Below are 19,269 nucleotides of genomic sequence, written 5' to 3'. Positions count from 1 at the left end.
TGGTCGGACTAGTTCTGGTTCGCTGATCAACACCACCTATTGTCCACTCGGCTATTCTTTGGATCTGATCGACTCCCTGTCTGTGATCTTTTGCTACAATGAACGGGCCATGTTCTTGCGCACGATGATGAATCCTATGTATAAAGTGACAAAGTGATGGATAGCGAAATGAACTATAGGTGTCCTGAGGACTCTTGCAGTCTACAGTGGAATGAAAGTTGACGGGTAGCATCAGAATATATAATTATTTGTGGTCCAAGACTTGCTGGGGATTAAAGAGAGTTAAGTCGGTAATGTAACATATAATCTGTAAAAAGTTAATTCTCACAAGACATTTATGTTGAGATTAGTGAATCGAATTAACATAAGTTAAACTGCGTACCAAATTCACAGTGCAGAGGGAAAGGGGCTTTGATCGGCATGCATGTCCAATGTATTAATTCCCTGTTCTATTATTGTTTCTTACGAGTTAAATATGAGTCTCTATAGGTTAATGCTCAAAGCCCCACTAGCTTCTTTCCTTCTCCGGCAATACACCCACTGTTTCCCCATGGTCAAACAGTACGAAGATAAAAAAGTTGAGTTCCAGGTTCCCTTGGTTTCTGGAGCTTATTCATGCTTGGAGCGCAGACTTGGCGTGCATTAATAACCAAGGATAGAGTGGTCACCCATGAAAGCTTTTCACTTCATCTGATAACGAAGTCATGGGTAACCTTTAACACCGCAGGCCACGGCACTGTGGGTTGGAATCATATATGATGTGAAACAGGCCGATGGCTTTGTTCATTACTGCGTAGGTTGAAATTACATGAAGACAGAAACAAGTACGTAAACAGGCGGAGACGAGCATTACACCTTGCACTGTGACCACAAAACGGAACAAGCAACTCGAACTTATTGTATCATGGACGCCTTCCTCGGCTGAAGTACGCGTGCACGCTCCTATCCCATGGATTCATGCATGCATGCAGTGGCTCAGATCCCGGCCCAGCACTCCGGCGGGGGGACCGGGTACCGGGACTTGTCGGTGCAGTAGTCGTAGATCATGTGGTTGGTCCGCACCCACCGGTACAGCCTCGCCTGCTCCGGGCTGAGCTGCCGGTACGCCGGCCCCTCCCACCAGTTGTTGGGGTTGGAGGCGCAGTTGGCCGGGCCGGGGACGGCGCATCCCTCGATGTCGAAGTCCTTGTAGTAGGCGTAGAAGGGGGCCTTGCCCCAGTCGATCTTCTCCAGTCCACCTCGCGTCGCCCAGTCGTCGGCCTCCCACAGAGTGGAGTACACCCCCATGGGTTGCAGCGTGGGGTAGGGGATACCTCTACGCTCGTTGTTCTTGAACACCCTGACCGGCACGTTATCCACGGAGAAGCTGTACAACCCAGCCATTATCAATGATTGATATCACGAAAAGCAACTGATGATGTTAAGAAAGATGTGACTTTACACTGGCGAATGGGGATCCTGCATTTTATTTATTACTCACGAGCTAGCACTATCGACTGTAACCATTAATTTAAGTCGGGATGCAGTAGAATAGAAGACTCAGGTCAGATCGTCCACACGCTGTGATACAGCATGTTCTTCAGTAATAAGCTTTGGCATAGTTTGCACATACATGTAAGCTGTCTGGTGTTGGGAAATTTAATGGTTCGGTCTTATCTTAGTAACGTCGGAGAATATGCTCACGGCTGCAGAGTGATCGACCGAATCGGTTCCCTTTGGAGCGGAATAGGAGCCTTCTTGATTTCTATTACCGGGTGTTTTGATTCGATTACTGGAGCGAGGACATGAAATCTTTGAGAAGGCTACTCTATATCTTCTGTTGGGTCCCTTTGTTCGGATACTGAAAATAATGACACAATGTTTGGGGAGCGGGAAGAGTAGAGGTAGCTTACACGACATGGTAATGGTTCCAGAGGATGGTATAAGTGTGATAGTCTGCAGCAGGGTCGAACCAAAGGTTAACTCTCTGCTCACGATCACCCTTGCCATGAGCATACACGTTGGTCTGCACCGTGTATGGCTGCCCGCTCCTGTTCCCCAGGAACTCGAAGTCCAACTCGTCGCGGACGGTGTCGGTGTCCGAGTTCAGCTGCAAGCACCAACAATCACATAACCAAAACTTATACCGGCGGTAGCATGAGCGAGCGAACCTATGGGGATCTAGTAGGAGCTACGAACATAGAAGGCGGTAACAGTTCCGGCGGAGTCGCCAGGGATGAGCTTAATCTTCATGCTAACGCGCCCGTAGTGGTACTGCTTGTTGGAGGCAAACCCACAACCTGCATGCCATGCGAAGCATTACAACCCTCCTCCACTAAACGAGGCAGCAGGTAATGAATGTTCACGGTCAATAAATGCCATGCCGTGATAAGAACTAATTAGCCATCAGAAATCGATCGGGGATCACCTGAGGACGGGTCCAGCTTCAGTTGAATTGCGGTGCCTCCTTGCAGCTGCTTGATGTGAGTGTCAGCCCAGGTGATGCGGAAATCCTGGAGGAAAGTAGCCGGGCGTGCGCCGACTAATGCGACGAGCGCGAGGAAGGAGAAGATAACCGATAGGACAGCGGTGTGAACCATCGTCTTCCACTGCTATCAGTGGTAGCAGAAGCAATGATGGGAAGACTGAGAAGTGAGCTTGTTGCGGAAAGAGAGAGGCGAAGGAGGGGGTTTTATAGAGGAGAAGGGAAGAAGAACGAGACCCGGATTGCTTCATAGAAATGGAACGACCCCACGACAGCCTTGGCTTCCAGCTAAGAGCAAGCCGTCCCGGCCCCTCAAAATTTACTCTCTTCCGATGGTAATGGGCATGCCGGACCCGGTGGCTCGGGCGCCGCGGTGAGCCACGGGGAGGAGGGGCCTCACCACCCGCGGGCTCCGCGGCTGCCATCCGATAGGAGGAGGTCCGCCGATGGATGGTGGGGTGGGACAGTAGTTCACGTGGCGTTCCATGTCAGCAGGATAGCGGGCGGTGCAATGACAAAAAGGTTTGCCTGATCCATTCCATTTTCACCTTGCACTCCCAATAATTCTGCGACACGTCCAATCAGGGGACCCTCTGCCGACGTTTTCCGATCGCTGTTGTTTTCTTGCGGGGGTGACGTGGCGACACATTAATGGTCCATGGCGCACGGCGGATGGGAAATCACAGCGGTGCTTAACTGGGGGGCGTGGGGCCATGACAGGCTCTTTTCGTCTCTGAGATTAATGGTGTTTGTTCTTGAATCAGGTGAAGTTTTGGGCAACAATGTTCATTTTTATTTGTTCGTGATACTTCTGCTCGTGACCTCCACCAGCCAACCTAACGTGGACTTCCATAAGAAAATTTACTCGACATGTAATATGATTTTTCTTGTAGTTTATAGATACAGATTGACAGTAAAACATAATAAAAGAAAATTCTGGTTGAATTTATATCTTGCCTCATCAGGTTTGTGTGGGAACTCGAGAGGAAAGCTTTATTGGTTCTGTTTCTTTCTGTAAGAAACTATTTATCGATTACTATTGTGGACTGTATATGAATATTCATGATCGATGTATTGAAAAACAATTTCAGGAGATAGAAGAACTATAGTTCTGTATATCCGCGAGAGTATATATCACCTCTAAGATCGATCAACCCTGGGCTGAGCTAATTGAGATAATTTGATGTGCCGAAACTTGGGCATTGGATCTACAGATTTAAAAGCATGATTTCAGAAGATGGAAGAATAGGAGGATGCTATTAAGAAAAGGAAGGTAGAAAATTGATGGACGAAAGAATTCTTTGACGAAGTCATTAAAAGTTGCAAACACAAGGCGAGGAGGGTTCACGTGAAATTGCTGGTTCACCACGCACACGTAGCGTCGAGAGATTAGTATGCCGTGCACCATAGTGCTATGTGCAAACAACCTATGTTTGCCTCTATATAAGTGTCCAAGGAACACAAAGTAGGAAGATTAGGACCCTTCAACAACCATCCCCACGGGAAAGGTTGGAGTTTCTAATCTAAGCTAGCTCGCTCCGGTCGCTGTTAATGGCGGCTCTTCTAGTTTCTCAGAGAGAGGGGAAAAAAAAAGGCATGCCCACCTTCAATCAATATTGCTCGTATCTTCCAATCGAAAGCCTTCATGATTGGAGAAATAGTATCACGAGGTTTCGACAGTACGCAATGACGTCGGAACCATTGGCCTGTACGTGACCATTCAGCTTTTTGTTGACTGTCAATCGAGTTGCGCGATATGCATGCCCTCGAAAGACGATCCTAAAGGCTTCCTTTTTGTTCCTCGGTAGGATCCATCGGCACTGAGGTCTTCGATGTGACTCGGTTAACGTGGAGAGGACGAGTGCCACGTTGCATGCAAGGAGAACAAAACAAGGCGGGTAGAACCTAGCCCCGTACTCGGGAGAGGAAGGACGACGGCAGTCCCGTCGTACTTGGAATGGTCAATGAGTGATGGCTAAGTAGCACCAACCTTCCCTGCTGCAGCTGATGAGCCTTTTTAAGCAGTCCCCCACTGCGTTCCTCCTCGGTAATCACCTTGGTTACACGTATGGTGGTGCAACACTCGAACGAATGCCAGCCACGGTAGGGCAAGCCATTTGACAGACATGACATGTTGATCGTATGAAGCTAGCGAGCGTCGGCCGAAAGAGAACGCGATGGATGGCATTCGATTCGACGGAGAGAAGTGAGTGGGATGATGTCAGATTACTGGATCTGATGGTGAGGTGTTCCACGTCTGCCAAGTATTCATGCCACAAGTACAAAGATGGCAGAGGTGTTGCATGCATGAACCCGGCCACGTGCACAGAGCGTGCATGTTTGTCCCGCTGCAGCGGAAATGTACAAGTATTCTCTTACTGTGATGTTGGCATATCATCGAAGCGTTAAAGAAATAGGTACACCTCTAGTTTAGATTAGCTCGCCATGGAACACCAATCGAGCGAGAGGAGGGGAATGTGAATGCAGGTTAATCGGCGCAGCGGTAGGGACGGTGCCCATCCCTCCGTGCTACCTTCCCACCCAGCAGCTCTGCGATACGTAGCGAATCAGATGTTGTTGGACGGAAGCTTCTTCATCCGATCGACCGACGATCGATTGCATTTGGATGACAGGAACATTCGACTTGGTTCCCTTCCCTCCATTTAACTTGCACCCAATTCCATTCGGGTGAATTTAGCAGACCGGAAAGTAACTCTTCGTCATCTATATTCTTCCATCCCTTCATCATCCTCGATTCGTTCCTATCATGTTTAGTCCTACACATCCCACCCAATTTACATCTGCCCGACTGCTTCTGATACAGATAGAGCTATCGAATTTAGTATCCGTCAGAAATTTATATCTTTATGGTCTTCAAAAATTCGACGAAAAAACCACTACTTGTTGATGAGAGAAACCTATTCGACCAAATACTTGTTGATATATTTCATTTCCGGGCCTTTTGGTCCGCCACATATCACTCATTCTAATTGAGTTAGGTCCGAGTCTTCTTTCATGCCCAATGCTGGCCTCAGCTATTTCTTCCCCTCTCTCTCTCTCTCTCTCTCTCTCTCTCTCTCTTCCTTGCTTGGATGAGTGTACAAACTTTCAACTTCCTCCCTTTCCTTTGTGCTTCTTCTCGAGTAAAAAAGAAGGCATCCGAAGTTAAAAGTAGTCTCAGACGGCAAGGAAAAAGTGGGGAAGAAGACGAAGGCAAGCAGGGTGAAATGATCGGAGCGTGGCAATAACCATACATTGCCAACAGGAAGCATCTTTATCCATCTGATCGTCATCTCGGTGACAAAGTGAAAGTGGCCAGAAAAGCTAGCACATGATTGATTTATAAGCATGAGTCATCTTCGATCCCATCTCTAGCTTCCAAGGAGGGAGGGAAGCAGCAGCTATCACATTGCCTTGACAAGCTTTTGGGAGCGTGGGAAAGAATTGGCCATGTGGCCACAGCCAGCCTAGCTGCTCTGTCGCGGATATATGCGGAAGCATGGCAATCTACTGCGTGCATTATCTCTGAATCCTTTGCTGGACGCCTATCATGGCGGTGGTTGAAACACCGACCCAACTGTTTGGTTTGGACCACCATCTATCCATCTCCATGGCTGCATGATTGTGCTATCACTCTCTGGAGCCAAGTATTCGCGTTATCCTTCTTCTCAGCCTTTCACGTCAGAGCCTGCACACACCATGCGGCCCTTTTTATTTGACTCGAGCAGAACAGCGGCTTTAAAGTATTGCATTATTATGCAGCGAGGTGATCGTGACAGGACTGTAGAAATTAGCATCATATTTCCTAAAGTTTTCCTTTGAAGGTTGGTAAAGTTGATTCAATCGTTTCCCTTAGATGATCAATACAGGCGAAAAATTACCATGTCAAGAACAAGACAGATATTTGCACATCATACTCACAGTAGAAGCAGCTCAGTGATGATTCCTTTCGACAAAGATAATTGCACATCGTAATCACAGTAGAAGCTCAGTGGTCTGCATTTGTGATTGCAACTTCTTTCTCGGTGCTTCTATGAAGACTGTACTGCTTGTTTGCTCGTTGTAGTCCGGACAAAGGCTTCACAATCGGTGATGGGGATTGAATGAGACTGTGACCATAAAGTAATATTTTCATGAAGAAATACATATTTCATTTCATTGGAGTACTTTTGCATGAGATTCTCCAGCATTATTAAACGCCCCAGCCAACGATTTGCCACCTGTCTTCCTCTACGATGCAATCTGGTTTGCCTCGAATTAGATCCTCTTGTTCGAGGAGACCAGATAAAAGAATAAGAAAAAGGGCTCACAGCTCATAACATGCGACGAGGAGCCTTGGAAACCATTTATTAGTAATTATCTGCCATGCTACATGTCTGCTTTTTTCCTTACAGATCTCCACAAGACTACACAAGCAAGAAAGAACAGCTAGGAATTATTCGTATGGCCATCATGAAGGATCACCTCAAACATCTGAAACAAGAGTCGGTCGTCCTCCGGAACTAAGTAGAGCACCTACTCGGGCTTCCAGGATCAAACGAACATTGATCGGGGACCGAGGAAGCAAGTTTCGATCGTCGAACTCATCAGAGGAAAGGGCTACAAGGGAAGGGAAGATAAGAAACGAATTCAAAAGTCAACTTCCCCCACAAAGTCCTCAAAAAACAAAAGCTCAACAGAACCCGAGTGAGTGTCTCGCTCTTCTCTTGTGAAAACATGAACGATCAGCTCAACATGTAAAAAAGCTCGAGAAAAAGAGGAGCAAAAAGAGCCTGAGGACGAAACTCATGCAGCAAAACAGGGGGGAAATGGTGACCTTCGGAGGATGATTAACGGGTCCAGAAGAAGAAGAAGAAAGAAGAACAAGAAGAAGATGATGATGATGATACTGGAAAAGACTGGGAACCGAAACTAGCTTAAAACAAAAGGGGGAAAAACACGAAAAAGAGGCAGACCGCCATAAACCTTTCTTTTCTACATAGAGCTCGATTGGCTTCATCACATGAATTCTCTGAAAACAGAATTCAGCTTCTTCACCAGGTCTTTGGCTGACATGGAGAACTCCTCTTCGGTCTGTAAAAGAAGATGACAAGCTCATCGAGTGTTCAAACTAGATATGAATTGCTAGTGAGTGCAGAATCGTAGGCACCAGAGGTTTAAAGAATCTTGCCTGAGTCATCACGGTGATGTCGAGAGAAGAGCTGGTGAAAGGCATGACGCTTGTGTTCGTTACAGAAAGGTGGAGCTTCTCGATCTCAGAGAGCGCTTTCACCAATATCCCTTTCCGGTTCTCGCAGTGAATCTTGATGAGGATAGTCTTGTCGCACACCCTGGCCTCGATCTCCGGGAGGCTCTCGTCGAAGTTCTCGTCGGAGGAGGAGCTATCGTCATTTGCACAGAGCTGAGATTTCTTGACAAGCACTGCCGATTCAACGTTCCTCTGTGTAACTTGATCTTGGAGGCTCGTAACCTTCTCCTGAAGTTGCTTCAGGTACTTGATAGCATCTCCGAGAACAGAAGCTTTGTCCATCTTCCAAAGAACAAAAATTTGGAGATACATTCTGTCAGCTACTTTGCAAGTTCCAAGTATATCAGAGATGAGGAACATCGATAGTCGGAGACTACAGAGAAGGAATGCAAGCATTTATGTTGCTTGATGAAATCGAAATGTGACCAATTTCAGTTTGCAACTTAATTTGCTCCTCGCTCCATTGTTTCATTCCGTCATTCGTAGATTACTTGGAGAGAAATTTAAGTAAACCAGATCTACCGATCGCATTATCTACTATGAGATCCGACTGCTGATTCTTGAAACTATTGTACGACAACATCTAAGGTTTCTTTACATTGCCTCAAAGAAAGAAATATGCATCTATCTCTGCAACAAAACGTGATCTACTAAAACCTACAGGATGAAGCACATCGAAAACCAAAAATGGATCGAGAACACACCTTCTTTAGGTCAGGAACCACCGCGGATAGCTCTATGAATCTCTGGCTGAGCTTCTCTCTTCGCTTTCTCTCGGCCATGATGTGTTCCTGGTTATGAGAGGCCGGCCTGGCCCCCGCGTTCGCCCTCTTGGTTCCATCTCCGGACATGGCACCGTAGTTCCTCTTTGAGGGAATCGAGACGTCCGTCTCTTCTTTCTTCTTCATCGTTACAGCGTGACTCAGGTTGGAGTGACAAAGTGGTGATTCCGGGTTGCCAAATGACAGGATTCTTGGACACGAGGCATCCGAGAGCGCCGCCGAGTTCTTGTCGGTGGTGCAAGAACTCCAGCTGCTGGTCTTGATGAGTTTCTTGGCCCTCTCGGTGCTCGCTGGTGGATGGAAGGAAGAGTATGACGTGTAGCTTTCAGAGGAGGGAGATCGTTCTAGATCTTGCCCGAGGGCTAGTTCTAGTTGTTGTGTGCCGAACTGATCTAAATTGGTCAACTCCCACTGATTCAAGAAACTCTGTTCCATTCCCTGTCAATCGTAGGAACTTAGAATGCTTCTTTTTGGTCTAAAAGTTGGATTTGCAACCAAAAAGACCTCAGCCCGACCTCCTTACCATGTCAGAATAGCATGGAGATGCCAATGCTTCCATGGCCACAGGTTCTTCCCCTACAGAGGAATATGCAGTAGTACCCAGGCAGATGATCGTTCTTCAGGATCAAATTCTGGAGCAGTTTTCATCAAAGCGTACGAGTTTAGTTCGATGCTTGCGAGAATCAAGATGGAATCATCAAAAATAATAATAATAATAATAAAGATCCATGGACGAAAAATAAAAAAAAGCCTCTTTTGTGTCAAAGCTACTTGATACCGAAGAAAACCAAGAACCAGAAAGGAGGAAACCAAAGAATGCTCCAATAGTTTTCAAAGAGAGGATGAAAGCCAACCTGCAGCAGCAAGTCGACGGAGAAAAGAGCAGTATTCTCCTTTCGAATTTTTTATCTGATCTACACGCTTCTGCGGGTTGAACCTTCGTGCTTCCCTCTATCACTGTTTTTATGGAGGATTTTGGCTCTATATATAGGACTTCAAAGCTACATCTTTCCGTCTCCATCTCTATTATTTCTGCTCTGTCTCCTCCTTTTAATTACTCCGACATTGCTGACCCAGCAGGCAGCCACAGGCCAACAAAAATTATTATTTTCTGAAACGAAGATCTAAAGAAGGATAACTCCATATATTTCTACAGACACGGATCGAGTTACCGAGATGGAAGACGATATAGCAACATTGTTATTCCCCCCCAAACAAATCACACTGAAGCTCGATTCTAGTGGATGCCAACATCCTCAAAAACTTCTTTTAGCTCTGTATTACAAACTAAAAACTCAGCAAATCGTCGTTTGTTTGTGAGTCATCAGCAACAGCTAATAAAGACAGCAAACAAGAGATCGTTGCTGCCATCCACCACCTCCTCCTGTTGCCTGCTCTGCTCTATTCTGCCACCGACGTCATATACAGCTACGAATAGTTTTCATCGATAGCTGAAATATTCATGGCCAATAGATAATTGGTGTTTCAGTCGATCCGTCTGTGATTGTATAACCTTTTCCGTTGGCAGTACCGACCGTGCGTGGCATGCGTAAGAAGATTACTAGCGATTCAGGTGCATGTAACTCTGCATAGTGACTCCGACATATCTATCTTAATGATGTACAAGTTCTTGATAATGTCGAGAACAGAATCAAAGGGTGAAAACTGAAGAACCAGAATTCGTATGCTTGAAGTACAGTATCACTTGTGATGTGGGCATTTCATGAGGAAACGCATTCGAATCATTTTAGGTTCAGAGGAGAATGTAAAAAAAACACAAATCTTTCAGGAAAACAAGAAAAATCTTAATTATGATGAGAAGATCTGTACCGACCGCACAATAATCTAACTGAGTTCCATCAAATCTTTCGGAATCCCATAGTGTATCACCCAATCCAGTTTCCGCACGTTCACGATTCGCTGAATTGCTGGAACAGCTCGAATCGCTCGCAAGCTACGACCTTGTTGCATCCGTTTGTACGTTTCGACGCCTCCAGTGAATACTATATCGCCAATTATTGAGCACGAGATTCCTATTTCTCAATAATCTATGGAAAGCGAAGATATAAATAATTAGTGCACTTGCTACCTCACCCACTACTACATATCCCAGCAATATTGGATCCAACCGTGCTCAATCTTCTTGGAATAATCCTTTCTGAAACCATATATATATATGTATATATAGATCTTGTTGGTCATATCCATCTCTCAGTCCTCAAGTTTAGAGTTACTCAGGCTGTAAAAATATATCTAGAAAATGACATAAGCTAAAGTATATGAACATCATGAACATCATTTCATATAATAATTTTTTAATTAAAAAACAAATCTGACACTCTCTTCCTCCTCTATATAATAAGATTCAGGTCTAAATCAAATGAATTGTAGGATCTTAAAGATGCTATTTTTCTCGATCAGTGAAGTATACTGTCAATCATTCACCTCCTGCTGAAGATGTTATTTTTTTGCTCAACCAGTGGAGTATTCTGTCAATCATTCACGTGGATGGATGGTCCACTCTAGCAAGAGGATATAAAGAATCACGTGCTGGAATCAATCGACTCTTTGGTGAGCATGCAGCTTTACCCAAAAACGAATGCAGTTGTCTTGTCATGTCTGGATCTCACCGTCCTTCCCTCCTTGGAAACAGCCTAGCTCGATAATCCCCCAAACATGTCATGATGTGGCCGCATGATCGAGCACCAGCATCTTCCCATATCTATTGTTCTCAGCATCGGAGGAACGAAGACAAGGAATGCTCCAAATCCCACTTGACCCTTACCACTTCGTACCGACTCATGTGTCCTCTTCGAGCACCCGCTTGGGGGCGTCGATCATGTGGGATGGTACCGAGGCCGGAGGTAGCCGTCAAAGATGGCCAGCATCTTCCAAACATTTAGCTACCTACCTTCAACAACGGAGATCCTCTGTAATCTTCTAACTCCAAAGGCTTCTCAGTGCTATCTATCACTGCTGTCTAAAATATTGCCCTGCCGCTTTGGATGAACTGCGTTAGATTTCAGAGGAATGGAACAGTCGTTAGCAGGACTAATTAAATCAAACTCAGCAGAAATCAAGCGCAAGATCATCTCAGTCGTAGTTACTTCTCCAACCAATGGTAGCATTTAGATTATTGAACTGGAGCATGGGTGCTCCGTGACAGCAACCCGATTAAGATTCCCTTGAGACATTAAATCTAATAATGCGAGACCCGGATGTCGATTAGCCAGACAGTAAAATCGATGGGCTCAACTAGTTCACGTGGATCTCTTTTTGGCCATGCGTTAATTATGTTCGATGAATTGTCTACTGGCTAGATCGCCATTGCCCCGCAAACGCTTTCTACTTGGCAGACTCCAAGTAGGGACATGACAGATTCGATCAGAATAAGAGTCATAGCACGAGCAGATTCTGATGAATCCTCCCTCGTAAGAGAAGTTAAAAAAGATCAACCGAGCACAGTTAATGTCGTAAAAAGTAAATATAAAGTTATCCTTGTTATTTGGCTGGCAAAGAGTGGAGTTGCTGCAGTCTACGGTGGGCCGTCGCCATGCCAACGTTGAGAGTGTGGGCATCTCTTTGTCAACATCATAGATACAGTCGTGGGAGCAAGAAAAGATGGACGTCGTGTTGACAATGCGAGGACGATAATAATGTCAAGTGGCAACAGGAGACGGCAATATCGGGCTCCAGTTGATTCTGTATTTACTGTACATTTTATTGTCTGGGCTTCTCCCGGTTCATATGGGACGGACATCTTCCATAGTTTTCCACGTGTTGGAAGGCGCAACAAAGAAACATGTTCGGTGGAAGAGATCATGGCGGTAAAAGACAATCTATAGTGGTTCTTCTACGATCCATGGATGGAGAAGTTGTTGATTGAGATTTGATTTGATGGTAGGTAGACAGGGAATTTAAGTCCTGGAAATTGCGCCATAATTTGTTATGGACTGCCGTCTCCTTTAGCTTCAATCTCCGTAGTCGATAGATTGATTGCTCATCTCCAGTGTCCACAAGTCTGTCGTCTTACGATACGCCACAGCCCAACAATGTATACAGGGCGTTGGACTTGGCTCATGGGCTAAGTTAGTGTTCCGAGTCTCCACAAGCTACTCCATGGTTAGCCACCGCATCGTATAACGTATGCAGCGCTTGGTTGGCAATCGAAGAAGAGCCGACCGCCAGAGACCAGCTTGAAGGAAGTTAATTCCAGAATTATTCACCGTGATCATCGATAAGAGTTCATCAATCATTTGCAGGACTTTGAGCCAATTCCAGGATTTGATTCTTCTTTGTTTACTTGGCTTATATTTAAAGAGAGAAAGCAAGATACACGAACTACAGCGAGAACTCACCTTAACTGGGAAGATCCGGTTAATACGCATTAAGAACAGCAATGGTGGCAGAGCCTGTCGATCCCAAACTCAAAAGCTTCAAGATCGGTGGCCGAGCAAAACCTACACGCGTTGGAGCCGGCCGAAGTAGCTGCAGAAGAAGAGAACAAGATGAGACCGGAGTAGGCCACGGAGAAGCATCAGAATGGTGGTGGGCAGGCTTGCAAGGAAGGAGCCAACGGAAGCCATCGATCATGGCGTACTTGACAACCACTCTGCTCGCTCTCTCACTCGTTTATTCCCTCTGCGGAGGGGATAAATTTATGATCAACTTGGGCACATGTAAGTCTCTCTCCAAAGTGGGTTGGACTATTTATATGTCGGCACATACATTTCAGGAGGAGGCATCAGATTCTACGATCTATATCAATGATCTGCTATATTATGTTATCTCATCGGACGTAACATACTAGTTTTCTATTGATGAAAAGCTAACGCAAGAAGAACATTGTTAGGTTTGATATTATCTTTTTTTTGTTTAATTTCATCTGTCCTCGTGTTCTTTGTGTCTCCTTCGAAAAGTTCATTCCGTGTCACCATAAACAAAACAAAGGACTCAATTGTACCTTTACGTGTTTCATAGCACCACACCAGCGGAGGAAGATTGACGCTCGGGGAGACGAAGCTCGGTGAGCGCCTGTGATCCGAGTCACGAGACCCTTCGAGAACTAAAGCGACGTCAGAGAAAACGGGAACGTGGAGATAAGTTGGAGAAGGAACAAAACGCAGGAGGGAGTGGAAGGGGCCCCCGCGGCAAAGGAAGCACTCGAGGCCCAAGGAATAAAGGGTGGGTGAAGGGGTGCCAAGGATTCCAACAAAACTCGGGTAACAGAGCACCAACCCCGGCATCCTTGCACTTTTCTGGAGGTCGAACAAAGTGAAACCTTTGGAAGCACGGGGAAAGAACAACAATGCTGCTGATGGAATAAGAAAAAGATGGGGGAGGTGGCAGGACTAAAAACAGAGAAAGTTGTATCTTCTTCTTTGTTTGTTGCTTTACGTTGTGGTGAAAGCTGAGATGATGCGCAAAGCAAGGTAAAATGGCTTGGAATCAGCCGCAGCCTTTGCACGCAGACGAGCGTGGATCAAAAGATCAGATTTCACATATATCTCCAGAATTAAGTGTCAGCGATTGCGTCTTCGGTGGCTGCGGAGGTTCTGCAAGCATGACACGCAAACGAGGCGAGTCATACGAAGTCCAAGTCCCCGTCAACCGTCCATCCGTAGAGAGAGGGTGAGCACGTACATGAGTCGGTGCCCCTTCGCCCAATCGTATGATGTCCCGATGAAATGGAGCCGGTGGAAGAGGGCCGCAGTGTGTTCCCGAGTCCCACCATGAGAATAAACAATCGACACGTGTTGGCTGGTCGTGTCGTATCCCATTATTTAAGGAGATCCGCGTTCCCTCCCCCGTTCGTTCGAGGGCAGCAAACACAGCAAAGAACCAGAGGAGGAGGAAACGTAGAGAAGCCACAGCAAGGAAGCCGCAGCGCCGTCTGCAACACCACACCGTCCTCCCCTCCCAGAAGAAGTCTCACGACAAGTTCATGGAGCATCTCCCTCTTCAACCCCCTGATTTAGATCTCCATAGATGCCCTGCTCTTTCAGAGGTAAACACACCGGAAGCAAGCTCCTGCTGATATATGCATAGACTAGTGGTGTGTCCCCTATGTGCGACACCAAAGCTTTTGGCCGCTAGGTCTCTGTTCTTTACTTGGCTTTTTTTATATGGGTGCTGGAGATTAATATGCGTCGCTTGATTGAATTGGATTCAGGTGGTGGAGGAAATGAGAGCCATAGGGAAGATATCTATCCCCACGGCTCTCACTGGCCTCGTTCTTTACTCGCGCGCCATGGTGTCGATGCTTTTCCTTGGCTTTCTCGGGGAGCTCGAGCTTGCAGGCGGCTCTCTGTCGATCGGGGTTGCTAATATCACGGGCTACTCCGTCCTCTCCGGCCTCGCCATGGGCATGGAGCCCATATGCGGCCAGGCATTCGGCGCGAAGCAACGCAAGCTCCTTGCTCTCACTCTGCAACGGGCCATCCTGCTTCTCCTATCCGCCTCCCTCCCAATCTCCTTCCTGTGGCTCAACATGAAGAGAGTCCTCCTGTGGTGCGGTCAGGACGAGCAGATTTCCTCCGCCGCCCACGTCTTCATCACATTCGCCATTCCTGACCTGTTCTTCTTGTCATTTCTGCACCCTCTTCGCATCTATCTGAGATCTCAGAACATCACTTTTCCGATCACGTACTGCTCGCTAGTCTCCGTCGTCCTCCACGTGCCGCTGAATTATATCCTGGTGGTGCATCTCAAAATGGGCATCGCGGGCGTGGCCGTGGCGATGGTCTGGACCAACTTGAATCTCCTGATTTGCTTGCTTCTCTTCGTCCTCTGCTCCGGCGTGTGCAAGGACTCGTGGGTGAGCCCGAGCATGGACTGCCTTCGGGGGTGGTCGAAGCTGCTGAAGCTCGCCGTGCCGTCGTGCGTGTCCGTGTGCCTCGAATGGTGGTGGTACGAGTTCATGATACTCTTCAGTGGCCTGCTCGCCAACCCCAGGGCAGCTGTCGCTTCCATGGGGATACTGATCCAGACGACGTCGTTGGTGTACGTCTTCCCGTCGGCGTTGAGCCTTGGGGTGTCGACCCGCGTCGGCAACGTGTTGGGCGCGAATCGTCCCGCCAAGGCCCGGACGGCGACCCTGGTATCGTTGGCGTGCGCCGTGGGGCTGGGACTCGCAGCGATGGCATTCACGACCTTGATGAGGCATCGGTGGGGAAGGCTATTCACCACCGACGCGGAGATTCTGAAGCTCACGTCCGTGGCTCTGCCGATTGCGGGGCTGTGCGAGCTGGGGAATTGCCCGCAGACCACCGGGTGCGGCGTGCTAAGGGGGAGCGCGAGGCCGAGCACCGGGGCTAACATCAATCTGAGCTCCTTCTACTTGGTCGGAATGCCCGTGGCCGTACTGCTGGGTTTCGTCGGGAAAATGGGGCTCCCGGGCCTATGGTTGGGGTTGCTGGCGGCGCAGACATCATGCGCGGCCCTCATGGCATACGCACTGGCCAGAACGGATTGGATGACGGAGATGGAGAGAGCTACGGAATTGACAAAAGCTTCGAGCGCTCCTCCTCCTCCTCCTCCTCCTCAACTCATTCCTATTACTGCAGACACCAGCGGCGATGGCAGTGGACGATCACCTTCTCTCGTAGAAGACCGAGAGAGGGCAGGGAAACCGTGCATGAAACATGACGTGGAGGGAGCAAGTACTACTAGTTCAGAAACAGATCATCTCATTGACTGTGCCGGATGAGTGGGGTTCATCAGTTCTTTCGAGACGAGGCTTTGTAATCTTATATTCTTGCCCTCAAAACTTTTCCTTTTGTTGTTTTTTGTAATCTGATGAATGAATGGAGGATATACATGACATTAAGTTTTGCATCTGTGTCCGTCCGAAAGGGCAATATGAGTTCACGGATATCAGTCAGCGCTCGGGTTGATTTCCTCCTCTTTCTTCTTCTTCTTCTTCTTCTCTGCTTGCAAGCTCGAGAGATGGACACTAAAAATGCCACTTTAGACAGTGGATGGGAGGATCGCACTTTGGCCACCGGACACTTACCGGTTGGGAGCATTCATTCCCTTTATAATAATACGCCGCCACTAATCTTGCTTCAGTGGGACTTTCTGCAGCTTAAAGCCGATTAGTAATGCTGCATTACTCGCTTTTGCCTTTTTTCCTTCTGTATGTCCTGTCGTGTTGCTGCACTCGACTCCTCTCGGTAGAGTCACGTCTTGACTTCCAAACACCACCATATCATAAAGAGTGGCCTCGAAAGCAAGCTCTTAACATTCTCTTGCACTAGTTTATCTAAAAACGCGTTTCCATTCTGCACTTGTCACCTTCCAACCAATCAATTCGGCTGCATCGCCTCCTTTTCCCTTCACCGCATCGCCTGCTTCATTTAGTGGTCACGTACCCAATATGTGCCACCAAGCTTACGTCACCTGGGACGTAAGCGTATATGGGTTTGTCTACTATGCAAACGGCTACTTCTTATTATTTATTATTCTTATTATTATTATTACTATTATTATTATTATCAATGTTTCTATCAACTAGATTAGTTGATACATTCATGATGACCACTTGATCTCGACTATTTATCGTGTAAAAAGAAGATAAATAAATTTATTATATCTAATGTATAAGCAACTAAGGAACTTCAAGAAAAAATAATAATAAGAAATTCTTAGATTTTCTATACACCACGACTATTTTAAAGGGTAAAAAAAATCATCAAGGGTAGAAATTCCTCTTAAGGGATGTCATCTAAGTGTCGCGACTCGACTCGAATAACTAAAAATATCTTTTTAGAGGTAAAATAATTATTTATATCTCTTAAGGGATGTCATCTGAGAATGATTGTTTTAACAATAAACGTAATGAAATAAGATTCATTGATTGCGAGTAAAAAAAAATTCATATGTTTAGTAAGTTCGAAATAAAAAACAATACATTTTATGTATCATTTACTACAAAATCGACATCATTTTTTAAAACATTATCTTATCCAAATTAATTAGTATTTTTTGTGTGTGAAATCTCAGCCGCAATTTAGTGAAAACGGCGATGGCAACGTAACGACCAGATGGACAAAGTGATGCATTATTCATACAGCACCCTCCTCCTCCAATACCGACCGGCGCAAACAGTTGTGGGTGCGATTGCGGCGCCATTACGGACCAATCGAACCACCGCATTTTGACTGGTTTCTCGAAGCCGACCGAGTCTTCGACTCCACACATGCGTCAATCTATGTAGTTCAACAAGTAATATTTTTTGACGGCCCCAACAACGGTTGACGCTTTGACGGCCGCAACTCCGAGATCGTCTTTTTCCACGCGCACACACACGACAACCCTAAGTAAGCTTCGAGGGTGTATCCGTTGCACCTCAGCGCAGCGTCCACCAAATGATGAACCTGTGTTGCTTTCCGAATCGGCCCTCTCGTAGGTAGGAATGGTCGGAGTCGAAAACCGCAGGTGTCCAATACGAAGGGATAACGCTAAGGCACCGTCTTAAATGTCCTTCTTTCCCTTTTTTTTTTTAGTTTCTTTTTGTAAAAAATAATAATGCTGAAAAAAGGGTGTGCGATGACACATATTATGGCACTGGGATTGCAACGAAGGCGATGGTGAGTTGGGCGGCGGGACATGCATGGGGTCCGGAGCTCACGACGTCCCCGGTGTCGTTTATGTAGAATTGTTGCTGATGGACCACGGGCAAGACAAAGAAAACATCACGGTGCTCCTTATCGCGCACAAGCTCGATCACCAACCACGTGCTGAAAAGAGGAGGAGGTGTGGGGCGGGAGCTTGGAGCGACATGAGGGCAGTGGCTTCGCTTTCTTTCCCTGCTCTGACGGGTTCTTCCTGCCACGCGGGACAGGGTCAAAGTGAACCAGGCTATGTGGCTCCTGTTCATATATCGGCTTGTCACGTGGCTCTGTAAAGGAAGGACCAAGAATTGAGAAGCTCCTTTGACCCGTTCAGGTCTTCTGGATGAGGTGAAGGAAGGGTAGAGAGGAACAGCAACCGCAGAGAGGCTTCCACCGGGACAAGCATCTGAGGCGTATGGAAAGAGATGTTGTTGGCTATTCCCATCGGTAAAAGCGAAGAGCACTCTTCCAACTTTGACCGTGGGCGAACGCGATCAGAATTCAACGCTTTGAACAGGGGTCGCGTGCTACAACGCAAGGCATGCTCCTCGTTGTGGGGGCCACAACGGCGGGGGGTAGCACTGATCTCATGTTTTGAGTGGGGGAGAGTGCGACGCATCCCACCTTCCTATTTTGGGGAGATCTGGTGTTGACACAAGAAGCCGATCCACGCTCCCACACGTATCTTTCGATTCCATCCCATCCCATCTAAAGAAGGGCACTCGATTGCTCAAAAGAAAGCGGCCTTCTGGTTCTCTAGTGAGGTTCCACCAACCACGGACGTCCGCCCACTCTGCTCCGATTCAACATATATCCTTTATAAGATACCATGTTTGAAGCCGAGTTGGTCGAGGAAGGATGAAATTTATGGCAAAGGAGATCCGGCATCTCTTCCTTGGAAGCAAGAGAGAGTGGAGTGGAGTGGTGTGGGAAGCGTTTGACCCGGAATGCCTTGAACAACAAAGAAAGATCGGCTTGGCTTCGGTATCGGGCTCCAAACATTAGAATCCAAGCAAGTAACGTGAGGTGGAAGTAGGAGAGAGAGAAGCAAGTAGAAGGGAAAAAAGAAGAAGAAGAAGAAGGTTGAATTCATAGGGTGACGACTAAAGCAACCCCCACGAGCCATGGAAGTGGAAGAGCACTGGATGGAACTGATGGAAA

At 46.9% G+C, this 19,269-nt stretch overlaps 3 protein-coding genes across 3 annotated transcripts; 1 reads left to right on the top strand and 2 right to left on the bottom strand.

Annotated features, from left to right (window-relative positions):
* Positions 1-756: 756 nt before the first annotated feature.
* LOC103996187 (probable xyloglucan endotransglucosylase/hydrolase protein 7) lies at positions 757-2,660 on the bottom strand. The gene is made up of 4 exons (XM_009417044.3): positions 2,408-2,660; positions 2,179-2,279; positions 1,893-2,089; positions 757-1,366 (listed from the first exon to the last, which is right to left on the bottom strand). The coding sequence occupies exons 1-4, from the start codon at positions 2,577-2,579 to the stop codon at positions 976-978; spliced, it is 861 nt and encodes a 286-aa protein (XP_009415319.2). The 5' UTR covers positions 2,580-2,660; the 3' UTR covers positions 757-975.
* Positions 2,661-6,780: 4,120 nt separating this feature from the next.
* LOC135644085 (transcription factor bHLH18-like) lies at positions 6,781-9,504 on the bottom strand. Its single transcript, XM_065161518.1, has 5 exons — positions 9,349-9,504; positions 9,018-9,126; positions 8,417-8,932; positions 7,635-7,994; positions 6,781-7,537 (listed from the first exon to the last, which is right to left on the bottom strand). Exons 2-5 carry the CDS (start codon positions 9,051-9,053, stop codon positions 7,463-7,465), a joined length of 987 nt encoding a protein of 328 aa, XP_065017590.1. The 5' UTR covers positions 9,054-9,126; positions 9,349-9,504; the 3' UTR covers positions 6,781-7,462.
* A 4,798-nt stretch (positions 9,505-14,302) lies between these two features.
* Positions 14,303-16,326, top strand: LOC103996189 (protein DETOXIFICATION 48). Its single transcript, XM_009417046.3, has 2 exons — positions 14,303-14,501; positions 14,667-16,326. Exons 1-2 carry the CDS (start codon positions 14,439-14,441, stop codon positions 16,200-16,202), a joined length of 1,599 nt encoding a protein of 532 aa, XP_009415321.2. The 5' UTR covers positions 14,303-14,438; the 3' UTR covers positions 16,203-16,326.
* Positions 16,327-19,269: the final 2,943 nt, after the last annotated feature.

Source organism: Musa acuminata, chromosome BXJ3-8 (assembly GCF_036884655.1).
Source record: "Musa acuminata AAA Group cultivar baxijiao chromosome BXJ3-8, Cavendish_Baxijiao_AAA, whole genome shotgun sequence".
NCBI lineage: Eukaryota > Viridiplantae > Streptophyta > Magnoliopsida > Zingiberales > Musaceae > Musa > Musa acuminata.
This window is presented reverse-complemented; position numbering and strand designations above follow the sequence as displayed.

Excerpts from the sequence above, each read along its gene's own strand:
- LOC103996187 (XM_009417044.3), bottom strand. The coding sequence starts at position 2,579 with ATGGTTCACACCGCTGTCCTATCGGTTATCTTCTCCTTCCTCGCGCTC. Across the intron at positions 2,280-2,407 it reads GAAGCTGGACCCGTCCTCAG|GTTGTGGGTTTGCCTCCAAC; the intron begins GTGATCCCCGAT and ends CATGGCATGCAG. Across the intron at positions 2,090-2,178 it reads GAACTGTTACCGCCTTCTAT|CTGAACTCGGACACCGACAC; the intron begins GTTCGTAGCTCC and ends TGGTGCTTGCAG.
- LOC135644085 (XM_065161518.1), bottom strand. The coding sequence starts at position 9,053 with ATGGAAGCATTGGCATCTCCATGCTATTCTGACATG. Across the intron at positions 8,933-9,017 it reads CTCCATGCTATTCTGACATG|GGAATGGAACAGAGTTTCTT; the intron begins GTAAGGAGGTCG and ends TACGATTGACAG. Across the intron at positions 7,995-8,416 it reads TGGTTCCTGACCTAAAGAAG|ATGGACAAAGCTTCTGTTCT; the intron begins GTGTGTTCTCGA and ends GTTCTTTGGAAG.
- LOC103996189 (XM_009417046.3), top strand. The coding sequence starts at position 14,439 with ATGGAGCATCTCCCTCTTCAACCCCCTGATTTAGATCTCCATAGATGC. Across the intron at positions 14,502-14,666 it reads GATGCCCTGCTCTTTCAGAG|GTGGTGGAGGAAATGAGAGC; the intron begins GTAAACACACCG and ends AATTGGATTCAG.